Below are 20,125 nucleotides of genomic sequence, written 5' to 3' on the forward strand. Positions count from 1 at the left end.
CCCCCCTCCCCTCTCCCCCGAGATATCGTCCCTAAGGTGTAACCTGTTGCGGCGCACGCACCATTCTCTGTCTCCTTCTCTCCCGTAGCCGATATCCATCTCCTCTTCCGCCTTTCGCCACCCTCCGCTTGAGGGTGGCGATCTCCCCGCCGTCCCTCGGACGGAACCAGCCACCACCTCCAGCCAGCCAGCCAGCTACGCTCGGCGAATCGCCGTTTTCTGGTGGTGCACGAACCCTGGTCGGACGCGTATACGGTGCGGAGCGAAGTCAGTCGGCCTCAGCACCCGCGGCACGGTGTGACAGACACCACCACCACCGCTTACCCACCTGGGTGACACACATCCGAGTCAGTCGAGATCGAGAGAACGCGTGACCGTCGTATTCGTCGCGCGTATTCGCGCTATCCCCCCGTCGTACGTAGGCGCGAGTGCGGGCTTGAAATTCATCGTGTGACCGTTGCGAGTGATCGCGACGGGGTAGAGATACGCCGAGCTAGTTAACTAACGAGTATAGCAACGAGGGTCGACGGACGGGAGTCCAAGGAATAAGTGTAATTGATTGTCGTGATGTTATTGTGTCGCGAGATCTATCTCTCTCTCTCTCTCTCTCTTTCTCTCTCTCTCTCTCTCTCTCTCTCTCTCTCTCTCTTTCTATCCTTTTCTCTCTCTTATAATTTTCTTTTCTTAAAGCAATCTCCGCTCGCTCACGCGCTGTCTATTTCCACGACCGATGACGAATCGGGTCGGCGTGGCGCCCAAGTAGTTGTGACCTCGACACTTCGAACATTTGTCTCTCTCTCTCTCTCTCTCTCTCTCTCTCTCTCTCTCTCTCTCTCTCTCTCTCTCTCTGTGCGTGGCGAGAGCAAGAGAGAAAGAAAGGGAGAGAGTGGCCGGGAAAGAAGGGCGGGGGAGAACGGAAGACGTCGATGACGCAAAATTAATTGGATCAGGTCACGGTGGAGTAATGAGCTGCGGTTATGTCCGACCGCTGAACCGTAATGAAATCAAAAGCCTTCCTGTACAGCCTCGTATGTGATTAATGGAGAGTGGCGAATGTAGAGAGAGAGAGAGAGAGAGAGAGAGAGAGAGAGAAAAGGGGGTAGAAGGAAAGACATGCGAAACTTTTTAAATAAGATAGATTCGTAAGAAGAAGAAGGACGAAGCGATCGATCGCGCGGATAAAAAGGATATACTCGAGTCCGAGCTAGGAGACGGTACCGTAATATTGGTGAGAACTTAAGTAGACGTCAATCAAAATAAATATCGATTTCGGCTGATACTCGGATCAGCACCGCCTACCACCATCGTCTTCACGACATTTATTGAAACGCGATCTAACGTGTCCTCCTTCATCAGTCTAGAACGTCTTACACCGTAATAATCCTCCGTGATGTATGTACCGTTCGGAAAAAATCAGGATGGTGTAGGAGAGCTCCGATAACGTGACACCACCGGACACGAGTAATAGAGCTCGCCCGCGAGAGAAACAGAACGGATCGTGAGCAGATGAAAGAGAGAGAGAGAGAGAGAGAGAGAGAGTTCAATTATCAATTTAGAAGCGTGTCACATTTTTCGCTCGCAAAAATCGGACGGGTCGCGCTTGACTTTGATCACGTTATTTCGAGAAATTTGAATGGAGGCATGAAAAATGAATGATATTTAACTCACCGAGCATACAATAGTAACACTTGACGCACACTGCGGCGCCGAACTATTGTTTCGATAATCTGGTATTGATTTTTAATCAACCGCGCGATATCGAAGCAGCGTGGTGCGAAGGGAAGAATATACGGGAGATAAATGTATCTCGATCAATGACATACACGTACGGCCGGGGTTGGCGAGTCCATGTCCGAATCGGACCAAGTAACGCGATGAGATAATTAATGAGGGGCGTGTGATCGCGATTGATTGTACGATTGATTCGACGAAAGCGAATTATACTCTGGGCAAATGTACCCTTCGCTTCGACACGTTAATTGACAAATTGACCAATTCCATTGATTGTTATGTCCGTAAATAATAACAATAATAACACGAATAACAACAATGCAGCGCGAAATATCAGAAGTATCGCTCGATTAAGATACGTTTGCGTTTCTCCACGTATTTCAAAACACAAAACAAAATATATGCATGCAATATTGATATTATTATACAAAATAGTCACACATATATAAAAAGTTTCGCATATATGTATATTTACTTATTTATCATATGTCCGCTCTAAAATATTATAAAAATATTGTTCTGTGCCATTTCGGCAAAAATTTTCCCGTCGATCGACGAGCTCGTAATTGTTCTCTCCATTCGAGTCGCGTTCACTTTGCCAAATGCTCGATAGTTTCGATAAGCGTAAAGTTTCGCGTTCGCTCGAAAATCACGCGAGGTAAGATCGGAGCGATTCGCGTCGGACGTCCTTAGTGTCGCGCGAGCGACGGTAAAAGTTTTTTCATTACAGATATAAAGGACTACTAGCGAGCGGGCGAGACGTAGATCGCGTGAAATTCATTTGATCACTTTTCGCTAATTTTCCGATACAGATCGGTCGTATGCACCGAGTACATTGCCCCGCTCATCTGCGGTATTAAACGATAACGCTCGGAATCCGCAAGCTCTCGGTTTCGCCGCGGGCTCTCGTGACCTTCGAACTCGAGGCGGTTGTTTTGCACACGTTCGTCAAAGTGCCGGACAAATTGTCGGAAGTCCTGGGCGATGTCCTGGAGCTATGCGTCGGAGGCGGAAGTGGCGGTAGCGGGGGCAGCGGGGGTAGTGGTAGCGGGGCAACCGGGGACAAGACGTCGGGCACGTCGAGCGTGGCTACCAAAATCGGCGTTGTGACGGGAGTGGCGATAATCAGAGGCAAGTGGGCCCAGAGGGGCACGAGGTCGTCGCCCCTCTCCTCCGTTGCTAATACCGATAGTGCCGACAGTACAACTTCGACCAGTTCGGAGGTACAGTAAACAATGCACATGTTTCTTCGGAGAACTGTTGCTTTTTGGCATCGCTGTGTGCTGTTTCATTTTTCATTCGTCTTTTCCTTTCGTCTTCTTTGAGGGAAGATGATCGCTACCATCGCGTTAGAAGAAACGTACATTGAGAATTTATGGTTACCTTAACCCTCAACTGTACCCTTTTTGATTTCAACCAAAAAAATGTATCTTTGGTTAAACGTTACTTCTTGGTAACGAAATATGTATTTGTGACTTCAACTGCAAAAATAATAGAGCAATATGCATGCAAGGTGATTATCACTATAGTAACACTTACTAGAAAAATGATTCTCCTAATTATAATTCTTCCATCACATGGTCTGTGTAATTATGACGTTATAATTACGAATGTCAAATATTTTTCTTTGAATGTGTGCGGGGTGAGAAAAATTGCCCATCGTCTGATAATTGGGCTTTTTCTAAGAAGGGTTGATGCTTTACGAGACGCTCGTCGCGCACGTCACTCTGCACGCGAGAAAGCCAACACACAAGATTTATATATTTCAGCCCATAACATAAAAGTATCTCACCCGGGACGTAAGTAGAAGATTCTTTCCGCGAACAATCCGGAAAAATCCGACAGGCATCTCGAGGATGCCGAAAAATTGAGGGCGTTTCCAACGACACCTCTCAGATGCTCGTCTCGTCATCCATCGTGGAATTTAATGCGCGTAATCTCACGGAAAAACATTCGCGAAATATCCTCGGAAACTTTATTAGACGCTCGCGAACCTGCTGTGCGCCTTCAGCACTTCGGATCTGAATGCACTTGTTGCGCTGTTTCCGATGCGGCCTTCTTTTTTCTTGTTATGTACGCTATTTTGTGCGATCTTTCTTAACCTGTCATGACAGTTGCGTGACAGGGCGTCACATATGCCTTGACATTACCTTACAAGGACACTACTTACTAGAACACTACTTACTAGGACCTCCTACGACTTTCAACGCGTTTCGATATTGATCGTGCAAAAGCGAAGCACTACGAGCGAAACGAATTTTACAGCGGAGCCGCCGCCTCCTCGGCGCATCATCCTAAGAACGTTCGCTCGCCGATAGGATATAGGATTTCAATTGACGGCCGATTGTGCCATCGTGACAATTAATTGAATGGAAATTAAGTCGATCGCAGGGACGTCGCTCATCATTCGCCTATCGCTACCCGAACAAGTAAAGGCCATTCTACAATGACCGTAAGAGCGTAACCGTAAGTCCGTAAGACGCAGTCGTAAGAATCCGTTTCCGGTGCAGTAGAGTGCAACGTAAGATCGTAAGCGAAGTGAATTATTTCATTTCTCATCCCTCGTAGCCTTACGTCGACCAATCAGATTAACGTACACTGAGAGAAAAAAATAATTGTTACTAAAATTATAGTTATTTTTGGCGCCAACTATATGTTCTTATTGTTTTAATAAAAACGTAGTAAACAGAGAGAAAGAGAGAGAACAATGTGCATATAAGATTGTTACCACTAACATTATAGCAATACTAGAGAAATGGTTTTCTCCTGATTATATTTCTTGCACTATGTGCGATTACAGTTACATTAAACGCTTTTTCTCAGCGTTAAATCTCTAAGCTTTTCCTGCCTAACTGATTTATCTTAAGTTTTGCTGCGAGTCTATTACGGACAGTACCATTTTGAGAACATTTAATTCTACGTCCTTCACCTAAACGTTGCAGACTTACAGCCGTACCGTTACAGTCATTGTAGAATGGCCTTAAGCGGGAACTAATCTTGCGTTCTCCTGGCAATGTGAAGCCGGGACGTACATTTCCGGGAATCCGACGGGGACGTTGTCAAATATTAAAGACACAACATCCCACGGCAATGCTTATCCTAAATTCACCGTGTACACGTTACACCGAAATTCTCCCCCTTTGAACAGTCGAACCGTGAAATTCACCGGCTCAACGACGCATACTGTGCTTTGGACCACTGCCTTTCGTTTGACAGGAAACGAAGGGCGGTTAATCACTCCGGGTATCTGCGTCTGATCCCTAAAACGCTTGTTTCCGCGAACGAGTCATAATTCCATCGCTGTTATCGAGCCGGGAATAACCTCGGGTCGCATTTCGCGCTGATCTGCACACGCGCTGAAAAATCTCGCTACGATCGAGCGCGAATCCAACGTTAAACGCAGCAACGCTCGACTGCCGTTCGTAATTACAAGTCGACCGAGCGTCTCGATATTGGAGCGACGCTCTCAACTCATCTAACTAGGATATATTCTCCGATGCAATTATGCAAATTACATAATTTATAGCCCTATTTCGCGCAAATATAAGCGCCGACGGCGCTTGTGTGTGTGTATGTGTATGTATGTGTGCCTGCACGAGCGCCGCATTTGCCGAGGCGAATCGACAGGGAATCGAGCCGAGGCTTGTCTTGCGCGCGAACACAAAAGCTTTACTTCGAGGCACCGTTTTCTTCCTAGAGGAATTATGAAGAGACTCGTGCAAAACTTCGTATGTCGTGCGCTATTCGCGTTATCACTCGGCGTTAACGCGCGTGTCATTCTCAGTGATAATTCTGACAAATTTATCCTACGTCGAATACTCGCTTCGTTATATTCTCTTCTTCTTAAGAGGAAAAGGCCGTTCTCTTTCATGATGTCACTCTGTTTTACAAAATTGTATATTCATCGACGCCGGCTTCGGCATTCTTTCATATCTGCATCGTGTCGGCGCATTTGATCCTTTACTTCCCTGATCTCGTATCAAAATGAGCAAAGTGCCATTCGTATCTCTTTATAGGATTCCTTGATCCGACGATGTATACTGACCGACGGGATAAATTAATATTATCACTAATAATTACGTCTAAATTGCCGATAACCAAAATTCACCTAATCTATTGTAATATTAATATTAGCATTAATGCTAATATTAATCTTTAACATTTTCTAAGCGCACACACGCACGCTCGTGTCGGGGTATTAATGTAAAGTTATCACAGCGACGGATTAACGATTTAACACACCGCATTCCCGTTTCCTTGAATAATCGATGGATAATGAATCGATAATCACGCACGGTTAGAATATCCTAATAACCCGTTTTTATTGCGCGTTAAAGCTATTCTGTCGCTAACCATACTTTCGTCACGTTTGATCGATGACTGGCCGACACGTGTGTAAATAATATTTCTACGGCTGTCACATCGTCGAAAGAACATTATTGTTGCAAATTGCAAACACGTTTCCTTTGTTCCTTTCAATTTAATTGTTGCACAATTTGCGATACTTTCCATTGTCGCGCGTTATTAATTTCCAATTAATTTCATTTGAGTTGAGCGGAATGAGAATATGAATAGTCAAAAGTATATTGACCAAGCTGTCATTTACATATATTGATTCGCTCCCCATCTGCGCGTATGGTTGAAAGCATTTCGGCCGTTTGCTTTTCTTTCACGGTTGACGAATGGGAGCTATTCCTTCTGCGCGTGTAGCAGTTCGATGTATAAGATGTCTTAAGTTTTAACGGCCAAACTGCGCCAGTGTGTTCTATGGATGAAAATAAGAAAAAAAATATTATATAAGTTCAGAAGATACATTTTTCTATTGGATACGAAATGCATTGCGAAATTCATCGGAAAAAATGTGTTGCAGTGCATTTTTACATTTTTTAGTTGTAATTTTTTAACAAAGGTCCCATAGACCTTGTTAAAAAATGTTTATATAACATTTTTTTCTTATTTTTAGAATATACTAGCGTAGTTCGGCCATTAAAACTTTGGACATCCTGCATAATGAATGTAATGCTTCGCGATTTAGGTGGAGATGCTTCTCGAACTGCGAGAAGAGAAACGCTACGCTCACTGTTATACTGCAGCGAGGAGATAAAAAATATAACAGAACAGTTTCTCGCTTCGATATCAATTTCGGCATAGAGACTGATAGAATTTAGTTTTGTTATTCGCACAGGGACTGTTCCAGTTTCATTTCAGGCTGGTACAGCTGCGCGCACGTTTCGCTTGCATTCGCTTTCGCTCAATGGTAAAAGAAAATAGAAAGTATCTCGCGACCCACATTGTGAATTAATAGAAAGAGAAGAGGGAGATAAAAAAAGGCGTTTTGAAAGCGAGTGTGTCTTTTTCAACTTCCGTAAAATTTGTTTTAATATACGGAGGAAGATGGATTTATATACATGTTCATCGTCAACTATCGATTGTCTCTCTCTCTCTCTCTCTCTTTCTCAACAAGAGAGGGCGAAAGATCTCTAAAGTTTTTATCTTTATGTCTCGAGAGACAATTTGCGTGCTCGGCGCTGTGTATATTCGCGTATTGTATCTTTCGCGCCGCTTCACTGGACGCTCACAGGTCATTCCTTTCAATTGGAACTAAAAATCTGCCGTCAATACTTGTTATGCATGGTCGATAAACAGTATATTTTCTGAGTGAATATATTTCGCCTCGATCGCGCGGACTCGTCCCGCCACGTCCTCGAATATTCTGCTCCGCGCTCATACAGGACGGCAGCACGAAATGCTTTATCAACTCTACACGGAAACTTCGTTCCAGTCTGCTACGCAGCGATCGTCGCTGTGTGTGTCAAACAAAATCTGCATGATAAAGCAGAGTTAATTTCTTTTCACGCCGGTGTGAAAATTAAAGTCACACGGGTTACGTCGCGATGAAAAACTTCCGGCAGGCGAGAAAAGGGGAGGGATTTATATCACGCGTGTATGAATTTTTGATATCGTCGCTTCACGATTTTGTGCTGTCCCGTGAGCGCACGTGTCGTAGCGCAGCGCCTTTGATTTGCTAAAAGTTTTCATCATTACAGCGATTTTAATTAAGTTGGTCGCGTTGACAAATTTTTTTTCTCTTTTTAATTTTGTCCGTTTTCATATTTAATCGAGCTCCATGTAGGTTGACGTCGTGCTCCCGTCGTGCTGCTTAGACATTCGACAATAAATATTGTTCTCTCCACTACTTCTGACGAGAAGATCGGCCCGACGATGCTCTTCATTATTTAGCTTTATTTCAAAATGCTCATGGCCGATCGTGAATCTTTTCCTCTGGCGTAAGCTCGTGAAATATGAAAATTTTCGAACTTGAAGGCACTTGAAAGTTTTCACTCTTCACGAGTTTACGCCGAAGGAAAACAGACTCACGTTCGACCCTCTTGTGTCTCAGATAGAATATTATTCGAGACCCTCCGCATCTCGTTTGAATTTGAAAGCCAACGAGTACTATCTGAAATTATTATGAGAAAAAAACAATAGCTTTCGATAACGATACTTATCCATTTTGCGCACCTCCATTGTCACACTCAGGATCACTTTCACGAAATTTCGGACAGAGAAAAATAATTTTGCTGTTATAACGAAACCATCGTTGCTATTTTATATTTGGTTTCAGTAAAACTAAATAATCCAGAGAATGGCGATTAATACTCTCACTGTACTAGTAATTGACAGATTTAGCTGCGACAGCGTAAAATTTGCTGTGTTGGCAAATTATTTTTCTCCGTTCAATTAAATCAGTCGACGATTAACCGACCGCACAATCGCCAACAGCAATTCTCCCGTAATAGCGAACCAATTAATAATTCTTTATTCATTTATTTCCGTGTACGTTAACAGCATGAAAAATACTTGACTGATGGCAATTTTAAATGCCAGTTATAGGAAGAGAGCACACGAGAATATTCTGCCTCGTTTTAACAGCAAACTGTCATTTATTTTCCATGTTGACAACTCCGCCGGCCGAGTTAATCGTCGGTTAGCTTAAGCAGAATTTAGCGGAAGTCATCCTCGGGAACTGCCTGAAAGTACAGATCTTAGGCGTGTGTGCAATTCGCTCCGAGATCGGATGGACCATATACGCACGTCGTGTGTAGTCGAGAAAAGAACTCGCGTGTATAAATTTGCATAACGACGCAAGTATGGACATACGAATACGACGAAACGCCGGGCATAAACAGTTGTATCATCCCTGTAACAAGTTTGCTACATAACTCGGTGTTCCATCGATCACATCCCGGTTTCACTCGGATCGTTATGCAAATCTGAAATCTTGATCTCCGGGAAAGAAAGAGAGAGAGAGAGAGAGAGAGAGAGGGAAGGAGAGAGAAAGAGAGAGAGGGAGAGGGGAAGAATACGCATGTATCCACGTGATAGACGAAAAAAGGTCGGAGGAACGGAGATTTTGGTGTTTTGGCTCGATGGGCGGAACCGTGGATTCTGCTTGTGCTGCTCCACAAGTATCGACCCGTCAAAGGCAGCTTCCAGCGACCTCGCCCCTAACTGCCATCTACCCTTTCGTCACAACGTTGAAACTCGAAGTTGGCATCTTCGGCTCTTTTTCTCCGATCTTTCGCGCTTCGAAGATCCGTCCTCGGCGAGTACGCGTTTCGCGTATACGTACTCCGTACTGCCGTCGTGCGTTATACAGCTTCCTGGATAATTTATGAAGAGCTCTTCACTTCAAAGCGATCGTTCAATTATTCCCTCAAAGACCATGGGAGGAGAGTACCTAGGGAACGCTAGGGAACTCGCTCGAGATTGCGTGTCCCCGAGAGAGGACTGCGCGAAACTACCCCGCGGGGAGCGCTCAAGTCCATGTTTTTTCGCGCAAAGCGCTAACACTTTTCCCCCTAAGCTGGTGGCGAATCTCCTCGGGTCTCCCGAACGAGTTTATCTGCTCAAGTGCGCGAAATTCTCGCGCTTTTTCCCACAAAGCGCCTGTGAAAACGGACGTTTTCACAACAACGGCGCGCAAGACAAGCTGTCTGTCCTTAAATTAAATCGTTAACTCCGCCGACAAGTGGAATGACGCGACGAGGATCGTGCGAGCTCCGTTAAATTTGTTGAAAGGCATCACACACCACCCCCGCTCGCTGTTTATCTCGCACGAGAAAGCGGCCGACGGCGTGTAACGAGCGAATGCCGACGGGAAAATATCGACGTGACTCCCTGTCGCGTTGTCAAAGGCGGAAGCGGCTGAAATTAAGCACAGGGCGAAACGAGATCTAATTAACGTTACATATCGATGGGGCAGTACGAGAGAGCGTGTACACAACGATACGACCAGGCCGCATGTATGTCCGAGACAGAATGACTGAGAGAGAGAGAGAGAGTATCGGTGAAGCGTTAATTAATATGTAATTCGGCCGGTACGGAACACCTACACGTGCCTTGAAAATAAATATTGGCACCGCGGGATCGAGCCAGTCAGTTACAAAACGCATAATTCGTCACTGTAAATTGTATCCGCAAGCCAAAAAGAAAAGAGGAGACACTTTTCATCGCTTCGATTAATACCAATTTTTTTTTAACGGTCTTTTGCGCCGATCAACAAACGCCTTTAATTGATCTGCGCATTACAGGGCACAGTTATCGATTCGTTATCGCGTAAATAAAAAAAAATTAAATCGGTATTAATATTTTATATCGTGGGTCAGGTTTGTTGACTGAGAATAAGGGAAAGTTGACGAGATTAATTAAAACCAAACACATGGAATATTTTATTTCACAATGATTTCGGAATTATTTCGATTAAAATTCTTTTTTAAATGTGATGATTTTCTGAGTGTATATTGTTATTACGCACGATATATAGTAGAAAGTAGAAAATTAAAAAATACTTCTCTCATGTAGTGTGACAAGTATACATCCGAGAAATAATTTTGCAAAATGGAAATACCTTGAAGAGAATTTAATTTTCCCTACTTTCACGAGTCTTTATTTTTCTCTCGTATCTTTTCGTCATGTTCTTCGAAAATTCCCACCTCTTGTTCCAATATTTTTATTAGGTAGTGCCAAATTTTGTTATTCACAATGGCAACTGAATTTGAAAAAAAATAGATATCAACAGCATTTGTGCAATGATTTACGATATCTGCAGTATATACAGCATACATAGTTATATAGTTGAGCTACTTGTGAGTGATATTCCGCAAAAATAATTTCAACAGAATTTTCCATTCAAAGAAATGTGTCAGAAATTTCTCCGCGTTTTTTTAATTTTTTTTTCTTTTTAGCGAGAGATGAGCGTGCACGTTGTCATACACTTGATTAAAAATCTATACTAATATTTGGCGTGTAGCACGCTCGGATTCAATAAACCCAGCATGCGCCGCGTCGAAGTTGTTAAAGCGAATTCTATGCTGTGATTTTCTGTTTCAGGAATTTAACATTGCAAAGGAGCAACATGCTGTACAACCTTCAACATCTGAATCGGGTAACCCATAAATTACTTTAATAGAGCCGTTACTGCAAATGTTAGTCAAAGTTATATGTAATTTAAGTATACGTGAAGGAGAGAGGAGGAGAGAGAGAGAGAGAGAGAAAGGGATTTTCTATCTCTCTTTAATGTAGTTTCTGAGAAATTACATTCAATTAGCTTTAATTAACGTTCATAGAATGCATAAATGCACGCTTCATAAATATGCACGTACATTAGTTTAATTTCTGCGAATTGCATGTACAAACAATCTTAAATCGAAGAACGCATTAAAAACAAATTTTTTTTATGATTATCGATAATCTTTTAAACATCATCCTTTATTATCAACCGTACAAGGGACTCAATTTATAAAGAGAGACTTGCGCTTCACTCATCGCTTGTCCTCTCGCCGGGATTAAATTACGAAGAAATTTACGAGCTATCGTGGCGCGCGCATGCGATTGAGAGAGAAACTTTCTCAAAAAATCTATCCGGCCGTTATTACCATGATAATTTTTCATCTCATATAATTTTACACGTAATTCGTTTTCCGCTTGGAGGTTTGCCTCATCAAAGTCGCAGTTACCCGGGCGGCGGAAGTGGTGGTCGAACATTGGTGAGAAACTCGTCCGTCAGCTCGCAGAGCTCGCTGGAGGGTGCATCCTGTTCCTCGAGTCATCGCGGATCATCGCCTCAAATCAGGGCGTTCGGTCCGGATGGACGGCATTATGCTCGACACGACCCTTTACACGCCGCCTCTTCGTATCCACCCAGCAGAAACTCGAGGTTGATGGGAAAAATGTGACGCATATATATATTCGTTATACCCTTAGTACGTAATATATAGCGGATAAACCGGCGAAACATCGCAGTGAAAAGAGGGTAATGTTATTCGGGGAGAAAAGAAAATATCCAGATAGAGATTGACGAATGAATTTCTCTTTCGGGAAGCCTTAAAAGAATCGACTTTGAAAGTCGAAAAACTGGTAATGTGTCCTCTTTTTTCTTTTTTCCATTTGAACAATCTTGAGCGATTTTGCGTGGAATTTGCCTTGAGAGCGACGACGAGAATGTGATGAAGAGTACTGCTCGCGGAAATCGAGGAATCGATTAACGAGTCAAGTCGTAAACATCGAGTGACGAGTGTATTTATAATAGTGCCGGTTGTCCCACATTCAAAGCTCTCTCGATTTATTTAGATAAAACAGTAGTCGTTTATTCTCGTAATTGCGAAAAATTCGCACGGAACAAGTGCGTACTTATTTTCACTGGTGAAATCTTCGACCCTTTTCCGGGCCGATTCTTTCTTTCTATATTTTCTCGTATCTCTCTATATATATTTGAACAAATTAAATGTACACTGAGTTTTGAAACGTTAAAATACTCTAAATTTAAATACTCTTTTTTTTTCGACGCGTACGAAGTGCAAGCGATGGTCCAATGAGAGAACTTGTTTTTGAAAAATAAATGCGTTTTAAATTGCATGAAAGAGTATCTAAATCGTTTTGAAACTCAGTGTATATACACGTTATTATACTGAAACAATTGCATCGAACAGCGAGAATTCACAAACACAAAATGTGCGGTTGGAGTTTGCATTGTCCGAAATTAAATCGAGCAATTGTAGTCAGTGTTATTATTGCATATTATTAATCAGTTATTCGTTTCAATGTCAGTTATTGCGTGATAAAACACACTAAATCAAACACAACGTTAGTTTGTTTTATTTTTTTTAACAATTTTTTTATTCGTGGAATATTTTAAACAATTAAACATTTTTAATTAAGATATTGAGACACTTATAATTAAAGCCTTTGAAATGAGGAAATAATTATCTTATGTTCAATATTTATCTTATTTTTGATCTACTATCAATTATTTTATTATTTATTATTAATTATCTTATCTTACGTACAATATGGATTCTTGAATTTTTCTTCTCCCTCGCACATAGACGTGCAGTTTCGAAACTTCCCACAGGTCTCCTTCACCAGCTAGGGCGGCGTCCTTGGATGCACGTTGTGGAAGTCCTGCCAGTTACTCGAGCAGCCTGCACAGTGGAAATGCGTCGCCTTCGCAGACCTCTTTGTCGTCACTGGCAACGGGCGTAAGTTCCACTTGCGTGTGTTCGCCAATAAATGCCATTCAAGGCACTTCGAGACAAGCCAGTCGTTGCTTGTCACCTCTTCTCATCCCGCCACCACGTGCTTCCATAAGGTAAATAATATATCCACGTGAAAGTCAATAATAAAGTTCTCTCTTTCGTATAAACATGATAAAATTACTAAAATTCTCACAAACTTGTTGACGATTTTATCCTCCTCGTGAAGGCAGATAATACCATTTAACTAGACGCAACATAAATATCAAAATTTTCAAGACCATACAAAGAATATCATTCTCACGCACTGTCATTGATTATATTCAGTATTCATTTTCAAAATGTTCGTCTATTAAAATTGGTAAACATCGATCAAAACGAAAAAAACACGCTTTCACGCAAGGATTACTCTTTGATCATTCCTCGAATTGTTCCAATTTTCTTTTTCCACCGCATTCTCCTCGTCAGAATGTGCATCTCTCAACGTAAAATTCTCGCGTTTCCTTTAACAGCAACAACGGTGGCCCCGTACCGCCTGCTTCCCCGCTTGGTTCTTTACAACCGGATCTCTACCAAAAAGAAGACAGTAAGGTCTTCCTGAGCGCCCGCAGGTACTTAATAAAACTTGACCCACAGAAAGTGGATCTTATTATCTCTCTTACTGCGGAAAGAGAGAAGGAGGAAAAAGAATACCGCACGGTATAAAACAACTCAGTTCCTGCAACAGAATAAGGACCAGATGAAAACTAAGCGACAAGAAATGAAAATCTCGATGATGATGGTTCTGTTATCGCGACTGAGAACGTTCGTGTGAACGTTCAGCTGCGTTAAAACTCGGTCGAGACAACTGAGAGTAATTGACTACTCAGTCAATCTAACTTCCTACGGGAATCTTTCTGTCTCTACGACCGAGCTTTCATCCGGTCCCCAGGCAACGGGATAATTCAGTTACACCGACGGAGTTGCTTTTTCCGTGCGAAAATAGCGGAAGTAATGAAATTCCTACGAATCGTGATGTTCGCAGAACGGGAAAACATCTTGGCGAGCTTCACCTGCGCCTGAAGTACGACTTCGATAGATCGGACTTGCACGTGCATCTGATCGAGGCGAAGGATCTCGCTGGCAGCGATCAGGGCGGCTTCAACGATCCCTACGTGAAGCTGACCCTCAGCCCGGAAGTGGACACCAGGAAAAGGCAGACGCAGATCCATCGGAACAATCCGAATCCGAGTTTCAATCAGCACTTTAAGTTCCCCGTGAGCTACGAGGAGTTGCAGGAGAAGACCTTAATGTTGCAGGTAATTCTGTCATTGGACTCTGTTATTAAGTGGCGATGAGTAAAGTGGAATCGCAATTAAGGATGTATTATTCACCACTGGTGTCGTATTTTCAGTGGTGAATCAAACGAGGCCATTTATAAATTTAACCCCTTAATGCACAGTTTTTTTTTAAACCGACTAAAAAAAAATCAATTTTTTTTTTATGTAAAAAAATTTTTTTCTTTGCTTTCACATTGTTATTTTCAATTCTCGATTATATTTGAGTGTGAAAAATTATAGCAGCATAAAATACAACACCGCTCGAATTATCTCGAGTGTGCACAGTTTGGCCTGTTTAGCGCGCTCGAATTAACTCGAGCGTACAAGTTAAGGGGTTAATATTTATCAAGCAAAATTACTAAATATTTTAATTACATATATATTTAATTTTCTTTAAAATGAAATAACTTTTGATTCAGCCTCGGAATAATTGTCAAACTTTCGGTGTTATTTTTAAATGCAATATAGATAAATTTGTAATTTTTTCATAATTTTTTCATTATTTCGAATTATAGACAATACATCCTCAATTATGCCCTAATATATAAACATTTGACGTCGTAACATCGCAGGTATTCGATTATGACCGCTTCTCGAGGAACGACGTGGTGGGTTCCCTGAGGGTGGCGATAGACAACCTCGATCCGGTCTCCTCCACTTCTTGGACGGACGTCTGGGGGGAGATAGCGAGGGAGCGCAAGCCGCCGGAAGAAATCCAGGAAGTTTTGGTCTCGTTGTCCTACTTGCCGAGCGCCGAGAGACTCACTGTGCTCATAATGAAAGCCAGGAATCTGTTTCCCCAGCAGGTGGGCCGCAATTTAATGGCATTTGGACACCTCAGCTCGCAAACAATATTCTCGGTTTGTTTTTCTTCAACTATTGTCCCGGAATAATATTTCATTAACATTTCGAACGCAGGACAAGGAGACGTTGGATCCGTTCGCGAAAATCAGCCTTCTCTGCGGTGAAAAGAGAATAAAGAAGAAGAAGAAGACGGCCGTTAGGAAGGCGACGATGAATCCCGTCTGGAATGAGGCGATGTCATTTAACGTGCCCGCTTCGTCACTGGCGTCGTCGGCTATAGAGGTACGATTGTTTCTTGATATTAATCAGCACAGTAAATTTAGTTACTGTTGTTGAAACTTTCAACATTCCATTAAGAATCCATTGTAGGTGAGCCCTTTTAGCTTCAACGAGTTCCGAGCTCTTACAGGACAGGGAGAAAGAGAAAGGAAATTTACCGTCGGATTTATATACGTTCAATAGATTTTCCCGTCATCTGCATATTTGCATATTAAATCTGAGACGTCGTACGTACTGTAACTCATTCTCGTTGCTTTGATCTTTCCGGCTTGGCGTCATATGTTTACGCGAATCTGTATGGGAATTGAAACAATTCAGAATCAAGATTCCCAGTAAACACTAATTAACGATAACGTCACGTCAATATTATAATTTCCCACTCAACAATATAAATGTAACGTAGCACATGTTGTATTTAACATTCCCATTATTGAGTGAGAAATTATAATAATGATATAACGTTGTTGTTAGTTGATATCTGCTGGATTATCATTCATATGATAAAAATTAGGAATTGTATCATTCGACATAAATATATTCTTCAATGATTCGAAGTTTTGGAATTTCTGTATAATTCGATATTTATCGACAGAGTTCGAAGAATTAGAATTTCTAATAGCCTTAACAGGCACTCGTCAGAATTCCCGTCGGGGGTTACAGCATTAGAGGTAGGCGTTGCACAGGAGCGAAAAATGACTAATCACGTTTGTGTAAGGTGCGCGTGCTGGACTCGAGCAGCGAATTGATGGGCGGTAACGCCGTGGTCGGATCTTGCATCATCGGGCCCGCCACGGACAGCGGCAACAGTCAAGGACGAGAGCACTGGCTCCAAATGACGTTGTCGCCCAGGAAGCAAATCGCAGAGTGGCACGCGTTACATTAGCTCAGTCACTACGATCGAAACGTTTCTGATTTTACTACAAAGGTAATTCTCGCGTTCTCGCTCGAAGAACGAGGACGAAACACAATCCCACCGTAACTAATAGTCGGACGACCATGTATACATAACGAAACATGTAGCGGTATTACATGTAAAAGTAAGAAACTATATATATTTCCCGAAAAGGAAAAAAAAACGCGAAAGGAGAAGACCGAGGAGGAGTGTCCCCGCTGTGAGAAACTGTTCTTCTGCACTTTTATAGATATATATATATATATATATATATATATATATATATTAAATGGTCATTAAAGATCCGCAACATAACGCGTCTGGAACGTCGATGTGCGAGGGAAAAAGGAAACGAAAAACAAAAAAAAGAAGATATAAGAGTTACGATCGTATATATATATATATATACCGTGTGAATATTCTTCGTGTGTCCACGCACGTAAACAGGCACAAAGCGCACTCACGTTTTCGTTCGTTGCACCGTTACTCAACTGCTGTTCGTAATTCCAACTGTATATTTAACCTTAAGTTTTTTGGATACCTGAAAAGATTTTCGACGTGTATTTTTGAGACAACTGACGCGCACCAGGCAGCGAGGCTCCGCGAGCGTTGTCACGAGGGAAACGTCGATCTCGAACCGTTGAACAGAAGGAGAGAAATCGGTCTCGCGTTTCTCTTGTGGACAACGGATCAATAATTCAACGTACAAAGTAATACTTTAAGACAAGACAGGCGCGTTCCAAGGAGACGGATTACTGAGTAAATTCTAAATACGTTGATCGAACCTGTCAGGTGATGAACTATTTTCTCTCAGGTTTATAAGATTATCCTTTATTTCTCTTATAATTGTACCTCTGCGAGAAAAAGAAAGAGAGCGAGAGGAAAGGAAAGAAAAACAGGCATGATATATGTGTCAACGAAAAGCTTAAGTCTGTCGTTGTGTGACAAATGTGGCCTGGAAGAGTTCAAAGGGCACTATGTCTATATAGCTTGCAAGTTAATCGGAGGCCTAATGTTATTCCCCGCGAACGAGCATGTTAATCGAGTGTTGACTGTCGTTTATCGCCGTATTGTCGAGTGTGTAATTCATATGCTAAGAAAAATGCGGAAACACAAACAATGGATGTAAAGAAATCGAGCATCGAGATATGTCGTCTTTCGCTTATTTTATCGCTCGTGCACCGATCATAACTTCATTGTTGACCTCCGTTCATCGCGATTAACGACACCTAACGATACAACTGTTCAGCTGCATTTATATATTTAGGGTAATTCAGAGATATCTCGACGTGTTCTAATAAACGAAAAGAAAGAAACGAGATAATAATTCCAAGATGGTTTCGTCGATTAAAGATGGATACTTTTGATCTTTTCTTTAACCATTTAGAACAATGGGAATCGCGGAACACAGGCATTTAAAAGCAACTTTGATTTATGATAGTAAAGATAAACTACTCTCTTTTTATCGGATTGTGAAGGAAATCTCTCGACATTCGTTTGAGGAAACTCAGGAAATTCAGAGACTTTCTGTAAGACTGATATAACAATATATTTTTGGATGTATAACTATTAAATTGAATTGTAAAAAATACTATCATAGGAATGAATTGTATTATTTAAATATAATTGTCCCGTATGAAGTCTACTTTTTACCCATTTGTCACGCGTTTCTCGCGAAACCACTTGCAATAATCTCTGTGACATCGCATCCGGATTTACCCATTCGTAATATGTATATTTGTGCAACAAAAACCGTTGAAAATTGTACAATAATTATCGATAATCGCTATAAAAGTGTCGGGATCTTCCACACGTTGAAATGTTTCTAAATTGCCCTAATTCCTAACTTGTGTCGTATTTCGTCACTTCACGAATTAAGAATTATAAATGAAATGTCCATCCGACTTGAATCCATCGTATCATACTGATAAGTTATAGTTTCATCGCAAATCTGTTGTTTCCTCGTTTGAACATTTGAATTGATAAGCCTGTCAGTTTTTGGAGCATCTAGTTGTGCATACGTTGTACAACATTGCGTTTTAAGTGTCTTTTGGTTCGTCACTCGAAGTTGCAATGTTGTGATCCTTGTTGAAAAGAAAGAAAATTAAATGTTGGTAAACATTAAAAATATATATGAGATATAAATATATTATATACATATAATGAAGATATATAAGTCTATATATAAAATAAATAAATACAAAAGAGATAATTTAACAACTTATAGATGAGAAGAAACGCTTCATCACGGAAGCGGAATCTGAATCGTACGCTTAACTCTTATATATATATTTACGGTATTTCTATTATTCTATATATTACAAGAAGTATATGATAATGTTAAAGAAGAATCGAATACAGGCCGCGACTGCAAAAGTGGACATCAGTAATAGGGAGAAGATCGTTTTAAAAACTTGAGCAAATTTTTAGTAGAGTCGAGTTTTTATCAATATAAGGATTACGGAAAGGGGGGTAAATAGATTTCGTAATAAGATAAAATAATAATTTATAAATCAATAAGAAAATAACCAAAAGTTAAATCTAACATTTTGTGTCTCTTTCTTGACATTCGGTTTTTGTTATTTAAATCAAATTGTAACTGAAAGACTCGTGTCGCGAACGGACAATCGCTTCTTTTTTCTTACTTTTTCTACCGAATGCCAAAGCTACTGCTGATTCTCACTTTTCCAGCTCTGCGCTGTATTATATAAATATAAACTTGAGAAAAATGTCCTTATATATTTACCGTCGTACAATCATCCTGAGTGTCTGCTGTGTGAAAATGCACTTTCGATATTACTGTATTCTACCGCGCGTATAGGTGAAGGGAAAGTTCTTTATAAAATATATTCATGAGGTCTTATTATACATAAGAAGCTCAATTTTTCGAAGCTTACGTCAGATTACCATCTAGAAAGTGGAAAGCAACCTGACTTATTTGATGTCTATGCCGGAAACTCTTCAGAAAAGAGAAACCGATATCACTGGTATCAGTCATCATTTCGGATTCCACGCGGGTCGTTATATTTTCTTATGTGAATGAAAAGACTCGTTACGGCTCTCTTTAATTAACAGACACACACATACACACGCGCACACACACACACACGCATACACATCTATTGATGGACCTGAATTTGCCTTGCATTTTACGATTGTAATCAAGAAGAGCCTCACTTAATATCTTAATTAACATGAGATCTAAAAGTGTAAATGGCCATATTCGTCCTGCCAATATCGGATAGGGAGTTTACTTTACTTGTGATTCTAAAGTAAGGTAAATGGAATGTTTTCCTGCGACAGATTTCGAGGAGCTTTCGAAGATAAGTCTCCCGTCTCCCCGTTCATCGTAAAAAGTAAATAATGTTATTCTAAATGTGACGTATAATCTGAATATTTTTCTTGTAATGTACTCTCGATCCAATCATAACTTAATTAATAAAATAAAGATCAACTTATTTACATCAGAAGAGCCCGATGTATTTCATCCGACGCCGGAAATTCCCCCCGCTTATTTGCTACTTTCGCATGTACGCGTGCTGTACACGCAGATTTTAAAACCAATG

General features: G+C 41.3%; 1 protein-coding gene across 1 annotated transcript in view; it reads left to right on the forward strand.

Annotated features, from left to right (window-relative positions):
• The window catches only part of LOC106744036 (synaptotagmin-6), a 28,783-nt gene extending 8,746 nt beyond the window's left edge, over window positions 1-20,037 (forward strand). Inside the window, exons 3-10 of the mRNA XM_014618435.1 lie at window positions 11,125-11,179; window positions 11,725-11,950; window positions 13,145-13,381; window positions 13,778-13,876; window positions 14,290-14,563; window positions 15,157-15,390; window positions 15,503-15,670; window positions 16,383-20,037. Coding sequence (XP_014473921.1) covers window positions 11,125-11,179; window positions 11,725-11,950; window positions 13,145-13,381; window positions 13,778-13,876; window positions 14,290-14,563; window positions 15,157-15,390; window positions 15,503-15,670; window positions 16,383-16,550 — 1,461 coding nt within the window. The 3' untranslated portion in view covers window positions 16,551-20,037. The remainder of the gene's footprint in view (window positions 1-11,124; window positions 11,180-11,724; window positions 11,951-13,144; window positions 13,382-13,777; window positions 13,877-14,289; window positions 14,564-15,156; window positions 15,391-15,502; window positions 15,671-16,382) is intronic.
• Window positions 20,038-20,125: the final 88 nt, after the last annotated feature.

Source organism: Dinoponera quadriceps, unplaced genomic scaffold (assembly GCF_001313825.1).
Source record: "Dinoponera quadriceps isolate SergipeBrazil2010 unplaced genomic scaffold, ASM131382v1 scaffold1252, whole genome shotgun sequence".
In the NCBI taxonomy this organism is placed as follows: domain Eukaryota; kingdom Metazoa; phylum Arthropoda; class Insecta; order Hymenoptera; family Formicidae; genus Dinoponera; species Dinoponera quadriceps.